The sequence below is a fragment of the Adiantum capillus-veneris genome, chromosome 30 (genome assembly GCF_014529385.1).
Source record: "Adiantum capillus-veneris isolate H3 chromosome 30, ASM1452938v2, whole genome shotgun sequence".
In the NCBI taxonomy this organism is placed as follows: domain Eukaryota; kingdom Viridiplantae; phylum Streptophyta; class Polypodiopsida; order Polypodiales; family Pteridaceae; genus Adiantum; species Adiantum capillus-veneris.
Window position 1 is genome coordinate 37,715,622 of NC_140960.1, and position 13,121 is coordinate 37,728,742.

General features: G+C 44.2%; 2 protein-coding genes across 2 annotated transcripts in view; both read right to left on the bottom strand.

Moving 5' to 3' along the window:
• Window positions 1–628: 628 nt before the first annotated feature.
• LOC147417817 (Pyridoxamine 5'-phosphate oxidase family protein) overlaps window positions 629–13,121 on the bottom strand; it is a 46,961-nt gene continuing 34,468 nt past the window's right edge. The window contains exons 6-7 of the mRNA XM_086507567.1: window positions 1,096–1,260; window positions 629–1,014 (exon numbers count right to left, since the gene is read on the bottom strand). Of these exons, the coding sequence (XP_086363693.1) occupies window positions 898–1,014; window positions 1,096–1,260 (282 nt within the window). The 3' untranslated portion in view covers window positions 629–897. The remainder of the gene's footprint in view (window positions 1,015–1,095; window positions 1,261–13,121) is intronic.
• LOC147417818 (uncharacterized) lies at window positions 4,456–5,134 on the bottom strand. Its single transcript, XM_086507568.1, has one exon. It carries the CDS (start codon window positions 5,132–5,134, stop codon window positions 4,616–4,618), a length of 519 nt encoding a protein of 172 aa, XP_086363694.1. The 3' UTR covers window positions 4,456–4,615.

Below are 13,121 nucleotides of genomic sequence, written 5' to 3' on the forward strand. Positions count from 1 at the left end.
ATCACCTCTAGTGGAAGCATTGCTTTACACTTGACAAGCACCATAGACTAAATCTACCAAGTTACTTTTAAGTATGAGCATGACTCGACACGAAAATAACTATTGATTTAAGTTAATTTAAATCACTTCCAAGTGTGATTTTTTATTCTACACATGGTAAGCAATCACTAAATCTACTATGACTAACTTTCAAGTGTGAGTAAAACTCTGTACGAGATCTATTAACCATATTTTCTACTCAACACTAATTCTAAACATCACACTTTAAAGTGAATTTTGAACTTTTCATTTTTTACCAAAATATTTCTAATTTGAAGCTCAATGGCTACAATATCACATATCCTTTGTACTCTCTTCAAAATTATCATTCATAATCATTTTCAGTGTACAACCCTTGCCTGCTTGCTTCTTCAATTAGACCTGGTCTTCTTGCAAAAATTACTCTTTCTACAATCTACTATTCTTCCCTGCTGGTCTTATTCATCAAGCTTAATCGAATGGTCTGCAATCGCTCCCAAAAGTTCCACGAGTCTACTAAGGGCTGATGTAGGCCAAAAAGATCAAAAGCTTGAATGTACAAAATGGTCTATAGATTATTACACCTATTACACCCAATTATTAACCAGACTTACAAATCACATCCAGCACCATTAATAAGGCCTCAAGATAACATGGCAAGACCTCCAAGGGCCTTCTATCATGTATGCTCAATCCCTTACTTCGCAACAGAGTGTTTGGCACGCAACAGTGAGACTCATACATTCTTATTTTGTGAGGAAATGGAACAGTTCAGAAATTATCATGTACTTAAAATGGGGCTGTCAAAAGAATTAGCTCCAAATTTTACATTGATGGACAAGGATCGATGACAGCAAATGCAAAACTCTGATGATCAGCTTAGGGATTGACCTCTAGCTGATTCCAAGTCTCATTACTGTCTGACTCGATGGTACTGTTGGATGAAGCGCGTGTGAAAATCACCCTTTGATTCTTCTTGAGATGCAAATAATCGACCTGATTACACCAAAAAGCAAAATGCCCGACTGCGATGTATAAAACCCCCAAAACTAGACAACAAAATTACTGATCTATTACCTCCTTAGGATGAAGTAAAACAAGACAAAAAGCGTCCACTGGGCCTTGTGATGGGGCCAATTTGGATTCTGTTGAAGAACTATGCAATGTTGGCAACCTTGGTGCAGGTCCAACAAATTGTGATCTTGATCGTACGGAGGAGTCAAACCATGCCTTCTCTCTCAGCTGTAATTTCAAACAACCTGGCATTCAATGCTCACGAAGACCCCACCTCTGCTGCTTTTTTTCAGCAAGAAAATCTCTATCAATAAAAAGCACAAGGTAAATTACAAGTTAATGAGATGCCAATCGTGGGTTGCGAACAGGCAGGAAAAGCCAGCTCCTGGCCCTTTTTACAAAGCACAAACTGTAAAAATTGGACGAAGGACCTCATTTACAGAGAGGGCTTTTTGGAATGACTTGAAAACTGCTTCTGATAACTGTATTGCTAGCAACCTATGGGCATTTTACTGATCACATTCTTGAACATTAATGATTGAAATAGCTTATGAAAGCTCGCTTGTATCTTCTTACCTAGACCGATGATGTCTCCCTAGAAAACTAGAAAATAGGATAAGAACATCTTTGTTGGCTATCCATGGGCTGTATAGTGACACGGCAATCTACTGTGAAAGATAAGCGTGCATGATCTGCAACAATTCCAATGGATCTTTCTGACGTGGAGAGCTCTCAGGTATGTGATAAAAGATCAAGTAGCAGGGCAAGTAGATGATCCATTGTGCTTGCACTCTGCGAATGTGGGTAGCATGTTTCTCTTGACAATGACCACCTAGCTATGCCATTGAAGTATGGCTATTCAGTATGGCAAACCCATGCGTAGCTTCCACCTTTAGGAGAGAGTTACCATACTTGGTGCATCTACCTGAACCTTCATAAACTCTCGATGCCAAGATATGCATGGTTTTACTCACAAAAATCCCTGAAAAGGTAACCTAACAAGAAGCTGTCCTTGCATTGAGGTCCCCAACTAACATGATCTCCCTTTCTCGAGTACTCCATAATATTATCATCCATGATCACATAAGGAGATTGCCCATTTGGGCTACCATATGCAGAGATAGAAGGCGCAAAGCACCACATAAAGAAGAGCATCGTCATTCCTCTGTACTACCTGTCTATTAGGATGCAACTCCTCCTCTTGACTGTCACAAACTGCTGACGTGTCAAAGCCCTGAAGAATGGAGCCAACTTACAGATGCTGGCCGAGGGGCCTAAACCCTAAGAAGAACAAGTAACAGAAGAAGAAGTCCTACCAACTCCCGTCCGATGGGGCCCCAAGTGACACAAAAAATTAAACTAAAGCAGGACTCACACACACACAAGAATTGCGAAGCTGATGATGTGGCAGATTTGCAAAAATCACGCTGGCTGATGGCGTGGCATGCTATATGGATTTCCGCGTTTTGCGCTGACTACTGACGTGGCAGCTATACGGAATTCCGGATTTTACGCTGGCTGCTTTTTGGCTTTGCTTTTTGGACCAGAAGCTTTTGAGTTTGAAGGCTTTTCATGTAAACTGCTTTTCACAGGCCAAGGGCCTTTAAATATGTGCTAAGGGCTCATTCTCTGGCATGCTTCCTGTGGAGAAGGTGCAGAGTTTGGAGTACCGGCTTGTATTGAGTTGATGCAATATAAAGAAATACCGAAAGGGGCGTCAAGGTTTGGGGCCAATACTCTTTGGGGTGGAATTCCGCCACTCCGTGTCGCATGTCGTCTCTCTCTTTCAGTTCAGTTGTTATTGAAGTGCTAAAAGTTTGTTTAGTCTGTTCTTTTCTATTGGCACGTGGTGCCCGTCTTGTGACATTGACTCTCTATTGCTGCTAGGAAAGAAGCTCATGGGATACTAGAGTCTCACTGACTCCCTCCTATACCTAGAGACTATACACAAGGCCCTCATCTTACACCAATGAGTTTCTAAATATTGAACAATATGCCGTCCTTTAAGGCTTCCTCAAAAGCACCCACATCCAACCGAAGTAATCCATTACAATTTCATACTGCAAATCTTAGCATGGTCCCATAGGTCGCGCACTGTCATGCAGTCCATTTCTCCATGCTGGTCACCCCCACCATATCTGTAAACAACCCATTTTCCCTTCTTGCTACCCCGAGGATACATGGAATGCATTTTCTTTGAAGTGCTACTTGAGCAAGGTGAGATCTTCCTCCAAAAATATTCTCGCCCTAAAGGTGCGACATTTGTTGACATCTAGACTTGAAGCATCCTTCTGTTCTCTTGTCCCCATGTTTATGTATATAGACAATGCATCCTCTTTTGGAATCTTGTCCTCTTTCCATCCCACGTGTACATTCAAATTCTCATTTTTCTTCTCTTCTTTCCCCATTGTGCTTGCAGGTGTTTTCACAGGATCAAAAGCTTCATGCCACCAACTACCAGGACTAGACACTGCTTATGGAGGTGGTATCGGAGACCTACAACCTGATCTTGATGGTGCACGACGAGATTGAGCGGCCAAAGGCTCCTACGGATCAGTCTCTGGAAAGGGGACGAGCACCATGTGTCAACGGAAAAGAACAGACTGAACAGCACTTCAAATAATAGTGAACTGAAAGAGATGCACGACACGATGTCAGGGAATTTGTGTTCGAAAGGTGAGCCAGGAAGGCGCGGGCGGGGGCTCTGGCTGTGAGAGGTGGTGGAGAGGAAGGAGCAGAAACACAGAGATGAAAGGCAATTTAGACCAAATAAGCACTATATCATCGACACTGAAAAAAGTAGTACAAGGTATGGTCAACTCGACCACTATTCATCACAACAATCTGAAAATCTGAGCCGTTAACGGGCACTATCTGAGGTTGCCAAACCTGCCAAAAGTCATATGGCACCTCATCATCGGTCATTGTCACCGACTTCAAGCATTAATATCTTACAACTTTGGACTCCGATTGGCAAGTTGTAAATTCCTTTGACCTTCACTCACCATATAGTCTCCATACAAACCCTGGTGACGCCAAGGTTGTACCATACGTATTGTACGGGTCGTGACTGTACGTACTGTACGTCGTGCCGTATGGATAAATTTTTTAGGTACGTAAAAATACGTACCTTTGTAAAAAAACAATAAATAAGAGGAAATTTAAGAAAAATTTATTTTCCTCGTTAGAGGGTTAACCAATCTATACCCTGCAAAGTACTTGGGGACACATTACTACACACATTATCCACTAGAGATTCACTTAACTTCAAAACAAGTACCAACCTTCAAGAAACAATATACATTGAACAACGTAAAAACATTTCTACCTGCTTACAAGAGAACTCAGAACAATGACAAACATTCAAGCATGAAGCTTCAAGCAATTGAACAAAAGGTAAGTTGGTGACAATAAACTCAGAACTGTACAAACATTGCTTCAAGACTCAAGTAGCCCACATGGCACAAACTGCTAATAAGGATGGAACCAAAATAATGACAAATGTCAAGCCAAAATGGCTCCTGCTAGAGCGTACATAAAAAACAACATCCTGCTGAAATATGTAAAATGTCTAGACTCTAGACTAGTAACCAGTCACTAGTGCCTGGTGAAACTCATCGTCAGAAGAAGAAGAAGAAGATGCTGAAAAGAGCATGTCACCATCTGCCACGACATTGCCCTCGTCATCTAACTCTGGCTCTATCACCATAGCATATGTGGCCTCGTCTGCACCAACTGGGTCTGGATCACTATCCTCCTCTCCCTCTGGAGTGTGAATGAGACGGACTGCCTCATTCGCACGCTGCCGAGGAGTACGTATGGGTAGCTTGCCTTTGCGAATGCTCTTCCGTCGTGCACTCCCCTCACCTGTATCCTGGAGGCGTAATGGAATGTTGTAAGCACGTGCACGAGACCTTGTCACACGCCGATCGACATCCTCTAGCTCTCTATGAAGCATGCGTACTGTCTCCTCCTGCTCATCTCTGATATGCTGGTCCGCCTCCTCCACAGTAGGATCAACTACCAGCGTGATACGTGAGGGATCAACCTGTTGTACAATGTACATTTTGTTAACAATAGTGTAAATAAGAAACATATACATAGGATGTCATACTACATCGTCATACTACATGCTTGGGTGTCCCCAAAGCGTGGTAAGAGCGCACAAGCCTCATGTTGGCCCTGCAATACACTAGCTTCTCCAACTGAGAAGTGCTAAGGCGATTCCGGATCTTGGTATGGATCAAAGAGTAAGTGCTCCAGTTGCGCTCACAAGCACCCGTTGAGCAATCGTACATTAAAGCAATTGCCAGTGTCGTTGGCACGATTTAAACGCATTGTGCAAGACCCAAGATAGAGAAATAAAGTGAGATTTAAAAGATACCTGCGAGAGCAAACGTAGAGCCATAGTAGTCAGGCATGGAAGACCTTGGCGACCATAACTCTGCCACCAAGTGAGAGGACAACTGGTGGCCTCTGGACGCAATGCTACCTGACGTGAAAACGATGGCCCCAAGTTGTTCATGTACTTGCACATCTCTGCATCTATTGGCAGCTACTCGTGCTCCTCAAACGAATCTTTAATGTACTCGTCCTTTAGTGTGAGGAGATCACTCTCATGAAACAACTCTGGGGTCTTGTAAAAAGGATGGAGTAAAGCGGCCATCCCATGAATAGGACGGCTCATAAACTTCCACCTACTATCTATAAAGAATAGGATATCATCTCGCCTGCAAAAAAATCAGCAATGATCACACTCAAATTAGCAATGGATTCATGGCCTAGATGTAAAAAGAATGTCATGCAAAAATCTGACACTCACCGCTCCTGAGTCAAGGCTTGGCATGCCGTGATGTGGCTCTTCATCTGCCTGAAGAGATGGTAGACAAGGCCTAATGTCGAGCCCTCCATGTCCGTGACTCGTAGCAAGACATACATTGGCTACAAAGCCACTATCAAGGTATGGACCTCTGTCCAAAAAGACTCATCCAACACACGCCTCTAAATGGCTTTGGTGTTCTCACTGTTTGCACGAGCCATGTTTCTCCGCTTTGGGTCCACAACTGTCTACAACAGTGGATCCCTCACCTTGGAGGGTCTTTGAAACACCAAATACATATATGCAAACCTGGTCTTGGAGGGCCGCACCATATCAAGGGTACTATGGCTACGAAAGATGGCTAAGGCCTGATGCTTCTTTCGGAAGAATGTGGTCAATCTGGTAGCCTCTGAAATTGTTGGCTGCACCCAAGGCAGTTTGCCTATGTCCTCCATCAACAAATCTAAACAATGGGCTGCACATGGAGTCCAAAATATGTGAGGAAACTGTGTCGTTACAATTTCTCCCATAGCTTTGCACTTGGCTGCATTATCTGTGACAACTTGAACCACGTTCTCTTTACCAACGTCATTGATGGCCCTTGAAATATGCTCAAAAATGAATTCACCTGTGATCTTATCTCCTGCCTTTCTTGCATCCACAGCACGCAAGAAATATGTACCAAGACAAGAAGACACAAGTATGTTAATGATGTGTCGCCTGCGTACATCACTCCATCCATCAGAGATGATGGTGCATCCAAATTGTTGCCATCCAGCCTTAACAAGCACCAGCGCCTTATCTATCAAGGCCTTCTGCTCCTCCAGTGCTGTGGTGCGCATCTTTTTGTAATCGAGGCCATACCATGTATCTGTGGCACCAGCACCTATCTGGGCAATGGACCTCACCATCCTCTTCCATTGTTCAGTCTTCAAGACATTGAAACTGATGTTGCACTCAATGAGAGTGCGAACAATCTCCATCTCAGCCACTTTCTGACGCTCTTGTACCCAAGACACAGAATGCACACGAGAAGGCAAGGTGGTCTGCCTACGCACATGCACATCACCAACCTCCTCATTTTCCTCTTCCTGTTTCCAATTTGCTGAGACCCTGAGCTCTCCTCCACCTGTGTAGAAGAGTCACCAAGCTGTCCAAGAAGAGCGTCTTGCAAACGGTCTTCTGTTTGTTGTGCCATTTTCCTTTGTCTGTTGTTGCAAATGCAGGGAATTTCTCAGCAATCAATGCTTCCCGCACACCTGGAGATACCTTCTTGCACTTGCCACAATTATTTGTGCAATTGATGCCAGTTAGATGCATCACAACTCGAGTGATTGTACTCAACAGCATGAAACCACAGTACTTGCATGACCACTTGCAACAACCTGATCCAGCCTGCCCAGGAGTATTCACAACTTCAATTACATTGGTGTGCTCTTTCCACAAAGGGTTCGTAGGTTTCGGCATGATGAAAACGGCCTGCTGAAAACATGCAAATAATGGGTCACAGGTGAGAGTCCAGACATTTCGTATTCTCTCGCAGAGAGAGACTGGAGAGAGAGAGAGAGAGAGAGGGAGAGGGGGAGAGAGAGTTTTGGGGGGGGGGGGGGACCTGGTTCTGCACAGTGTTTTGCACTTTCTTTGTAACGCTCTGCAGCGGCAGTGTGCAACGAAAATGACACACAAAACGAATCCCAGATAGCCTAAAAGGGCTTTTAAAATAAAATTTTAAAAAAAAGGCACCGTACTGTACGGATCAGTACGGACGTACCGTACAATACGGTTCAATACGTACGTGTTGGTACAACCTTGGGTGACGCTACAAAACCTTCAGATGGCACATCAACCGAGGTGACCAATCTGACACAGAACTGGCCACCGATGAAACTTAAACTGGCAATATCTTGGGCCTTGGCAACCAGAACTCCGATTGCTGATCTGAGAAGACCGACATGCTCCATATGATGAGCACTTCAAGCCCATGCATTCATAGCAACTTGACCCTTCATCAGCAGCTGCCCAATCCGGTACGAATCTGCAATCAATTCAAACTTCAAACTGTCATAACTTCCTCATTGTAGCTCCAATCGACAAGCCGTAAAGACAAGCCTGTAGAGCACTTCGAGTACTACAGTTGTAGTCCATTGCGCTCACTTCAAAAATACTCTTTTTTAGCATCATTAAGGCATTTGTTGGCCCTTTAAAGCCACATCTGGCATACATAAAGCTTAAAACTAGCTTGTTATCAAGCCCTGATCACTTATCAATAATCAAGTAAGCACAATGTGCGCAGAGTGACAGAGTTCCACCCCAAGAGAGCACTGGCCCCAAACCTTCACGCCCCTTTCGGTATTTCTTTATATTGCTTGAACTTAATACAATGCCGGAAAAGCTTTAAGTTCTAAAAGCATCTTGGCCCAAAAGCACAACGCAAATCAGCCAGCGCATTTCACAGAAACCCGTACAGGTGCCACATTAGCATGTCAGTGCAAAAAATTGTGGGACATCCGTACAGCTGCTGCCACGTCATCATTTGAATTCGTTGTGCCTGTCTTGCTTTGCTTTAATGTCTTTAGGTCCCATCGGACTGGGTCCCATAAGTTGGTCGGAACTCTTCTTTAAAAATAGGCCACTTGGCGAGACTTTGCACGTTGGTAAAACTTCTTTTGCTGCTACTTCTTCTTCTGCTACTGCTTCTTAGGGTTTAGGCCCCTCGATCGGGATCATCTTCCCAAATTGTACTCGGCAGGCACTTGGTCTTGTTCGCAGCATGACCAATGCTTGAGAGATCTTGAACCACTTGGAGAAAGTTTACAATAGGATGTTGTCTATGAAGAGAGCTCACCTAGAGATACAGTTGTTGCAGACTTTAGACCCTCGGCAATCAAAGTCCATGAAGGATCGCATTGAGAAGATGTAGGAGATGCAATAGGTAGTTCTTCAGGCAGGGAAGGCATTGCTAAAAAAAGCCATTTCTTTGGCCTCGATTTTTCACGTCAAGCAAATGATACAACCGGATTTATAACTAAATGCGTAATTTTTAACCTTGAAATATAAGAGCCAATGAAATTCCATGGGGATTTTTCAATTTCAACCAAGAAATTTACACACAGACCAAGTTACGACATAGGTTTCTAGGACCTGGTGGACACTGCTGACAGTTGTACGCACATGGTTTCCATTTGTGGAAAGGATTGTCTATCCTTGGCGTTACTGTCACGTGCATATCTAACCCTATGTGTACGTGGACAAGCTACTTCATGACAAGGGTTCAAATAGCCTAGCTTAGGAAGTGATATGACACTTTTGTGAGTTTGTTCGCAGACCGTGCATGTCCAGACACTTAGATTAGATGCATATCCTCTGGTTGCACACAGCATGACCATCAGGTTCCAATCAGATCCCATCAGTAGCATTTTTACAGTGCATAGACCTATTTTCCCTGTTTTTGACATTTTTCACTTATTATTTTTAAGTGACTTTTGTTGGAAAGTAGGTAGGTCAATTTTGCTAAGATAATATATAAGCAAACCAAAGTTAGCACTTTTTGGCAAAAGAGGCAGCAAGAGCACCTTGCTCAACAGGCAACTTCTCAACAAGACCGACCCCCACGACAACTCTAGCGTTTTCAGCATTTGCAGAAGGCCTAGCGTTTTTGCATCAGATCAGCCAGCGTTTTTGCACTTGCAGATTCACGGCGACAGTAGATAGTAGATCAGCCCTAGCGTTAGCAGATTCCCCAGAAGACCGCAGATTTCTAGCGTTAGCAAATTTCCACCGCAGGAACCAAATCAGCCCTAGCATTTTTTATTTGCAGATCAACCTCGGCGTTTTGCAATTCCATCGCGACAGATTCAGCCCTAGAACCAACGTTTTCAGCAATCAGTTACCGCAGAAGAAGTCCCGAACCTCGCAAATCTCACCTTCCCGCAGCAGATCCTCGCCGCACGGTCAGATCCCGCGTCAGTTTGCAGATTCAGCCCGGAAAACGCAGATTTCAGCATCTGCGTTTTCAGCGCGTCGTCGTCGTCATCGACATCATCACTGACATAGAGTCAAAATTCAGCAGATAAAGATTTGCATATTTCAGCCATTAGCGTTTTCAGATTTCAGCCTGTCTCGTCGTCGTCCTCATCGTCGTCGACATCCTCGGCAAGTCCAAGCATTGTAGAGATTTGTGCAAGCAATAGTAGACCGCTCTCGCCATAGAGAGTGGGGCCTTCGGAGGAGGGTTTTGACAACATTCTGGTGTCGTATTCTCTTCTCTCTCTATCTCTCAGTCTCATGTACCTTCACTCACAGTGTCCATTCACTTTGTTTGTGTCCATTGCACTCTCATTAAAGAACGGAAGGCTCTCCCTTCCCTAAGTAAAAGGAATCTTGAACACAGTTCGGAGCACTCATCTTGAGCAAAGTTCAACATTCACTTCCGCTGCACCTTACATTGGTATCAGAGCTTTGGCAGTGTTCTGTATCACTCAAGGAAAGAACCACAAGAACCAAAGAAATTTTTTGCTTGTTGAGGTCGCACGAACCCAAGTTCGCTTGGGCGTGTCGATTCCTAATCGTGTTTTTGAAGAGTGACAGGAATACCAAGAAAGAAGGGCTTGTCCAGCCTCCCCTTGTGCCTCTTTTCACTCATTGAGAGCGGACCATGCACTTAGCGGCCGGCCAATCAACGTGAGGTGGGAAAAAGCAACCTTGGTGTGAGCGCAAGGCCGCCAAGGGGTGCGTCCGCGGAAAAGAGCAGAACTAGGCTGAAGAGAAGATCCTTCTCTAACGCAGACTGCAAGCGAAAGAAGAACCTCAAGAACTCAAGAACCTCAAGAACCAAGACCCCCAAGTTCCTCGTGAACTTAAGAACCCAAGACCACAAGAACCCACGACTTCGCTGGATGGTCATCACTCGAAGCGGAATGGATACTTCGCTTGAAGGTGATTAGCATGAGAGAGGCGAAGAATTTTCCCCACCAGGAGGTTTGTTTGACCCTCCCCCTTCCCCATCTACGACAAGGATTGCACTAACTCCTATGAAGGAGTTGACGCAGTTGTTTATGGACGGGACGATAGAACACGAAGAAAGAAGGGCAGCCATAGATCGTGACTACGAAGAAAGAGTGGTAGCCATAGAGCGTAAGTACGACTTGGAAGCCTGAAAAGCAGAAAGAGAAGTAAAAAGAAAGGCCGACTTGGAGCGTGAGCGTGAGCAAGCGCGCTTGGCGGCCGAACAGAGCGCCCGACACATGAAAGAGATGTTGCGACTCTTTTCTCAAGTGCAAGCACAGATGCAAGAGATTCGGGAAAAAGAGACTCTCTCGGTCTCTTCTTCTCCAAAGCATGACACACATGATTTACATGATGATAAGCCTGATGATTTGAATGATAATGATAAGCATGATGATTTGAATGACAATGACAAGCATGATGATCAAGATGTGATTTCTCACGAGCATGATGATTTGTATGATCTAGACATGATTGTTCACAAGGATGATGGTTTAGTTGATGCTTTTTCTAGCGAAGCTAACCTCGTTGCAAATTCGATCGATCACGAAGAATCGATCTTGGCTTTCGAGTCGAGGTCTACAGAAAAACCCCCCCAAGAAGGTTTGATCAAACACGACGAACTAATCTTGGCTCTCGAGCCTAGGTCCAAAGAACCCTTACAGAAAGAACTATGTGTTCGCATGATTAGTCAGCACGCATTGTTCAAGAGTTTCATTCGTGTTTGTCTCCTATATTTTAGTCAGCGTCTTTATGTGATCCCTTTTCCTAGGCATGACATATTGTACGTTGAGTTGAGCACATTTCACTCATGAATGAGCACAGATGTATGCGGATTACTCATGAAAAGATGAAATGTTTACATTCAAGGAAGTCACATTCCATGTCTTTTCCTTGGCACGACACATTTGTAGAAAGAGCACAAGAAAGTATGAGCACCAAGCATGGGCATTTCCATTGTGTTTTGCCACAGTTGATTGATTTAGATCAGCACGACAAGATTCGATCTCATTGTTTGCATGTGTTTGATGAACGGTTTGGCACTCCGTCTCTTTGTTCATCTACATTGCATGCACATTCTTTAGAAAAGACGAGTTTTTCCAGTCACTTTACATGGAATAGGTATGTTCATGTTTTTGTGTTGGAAGTGGTTTCAGAAATATTTTCAGCCATGGAGATTCTTGAAGAAGGAAGAAGCATGATTCTAGACGCAATTGAAGCATTCAAGAAGCTACAGAAGACTTTGTGTCGCTTTCAGCGTGGCCCAAAGAAGCAAGCGTTGCAGACCTTTATGAAGTTCAAGTATCGCATGACCCACGCATCAGAGTGGGCCGGCGAAGAGTCCTTTCCAAGATTCCAGAAGTTGTTGACGATCTCCCTCGACGCCATACAGTTCGGTACCAGTACCTCACTTTGAAAAGGAGGGGATGCCACGTGCACATCTAACCCTATGTGTACGTGGACAAGCTACTTCATGACAGGGGTTCAAATAGCCTAGCTTAGGAAGTGATATGACACTTTTGTGAGTCTGTTCACAGACCATGCATGTCGAGACACTTAGATTAGATGCATATCCTCTGGTTGCACACAGCATGACCATCAGCTTCCAGTCAGATCCCATCAGTAGCATTTTTACAATGCATAGACCTATTTTCCCTATTTTTGACATTTTTCACTTATTATTTTTAAGTGACTTTTGTTGGAAAGTAGGTAGGTCAATTTTGCTAAGATAATATATAAGCAAACCAAAGTTAGCACTTTCTGGCAGAAGAGGCAACAAGAGCACCTTGCTCAACAGGCAACTTCTCAGCAAGACCGACCCCCGACAACTCTAGCGTTTTCAGCATTTGCAGAAGGCCTAGCCTTTTTGCATCAGATCAGCCAGCGTTTTTGCTCTTGCAGATTTACGGCGACAGTAGACTGCAGATCAGCCCTAGCGTTAGCAGATTCCCTAGAAGACAACAGATTCCCAGCGTTGGCAGATTTCTACTGCAGGAACCAAATCAGCCCTAGCGTTTTTTATTTGTAGATCAGCCTCGGCGTTTTGCAATTCCATCGCGACAGATTCAACCCTAGAACCAGCGTTTTCAGTTTTTAGCTATCAGTTACCGCAGAAGAAGTCCCGAACCTCACAGATCTCACCTTCCCGCAGCAGATCCTCGCCGCAAGGTCAGATCCCGCGTAGTTTGCAGATTCAGCCCGGAAAACGCAGATTTCAGCATCTGCGTTTTCAGCATGTCATTGTCGCATCGTCGTCATCGACATC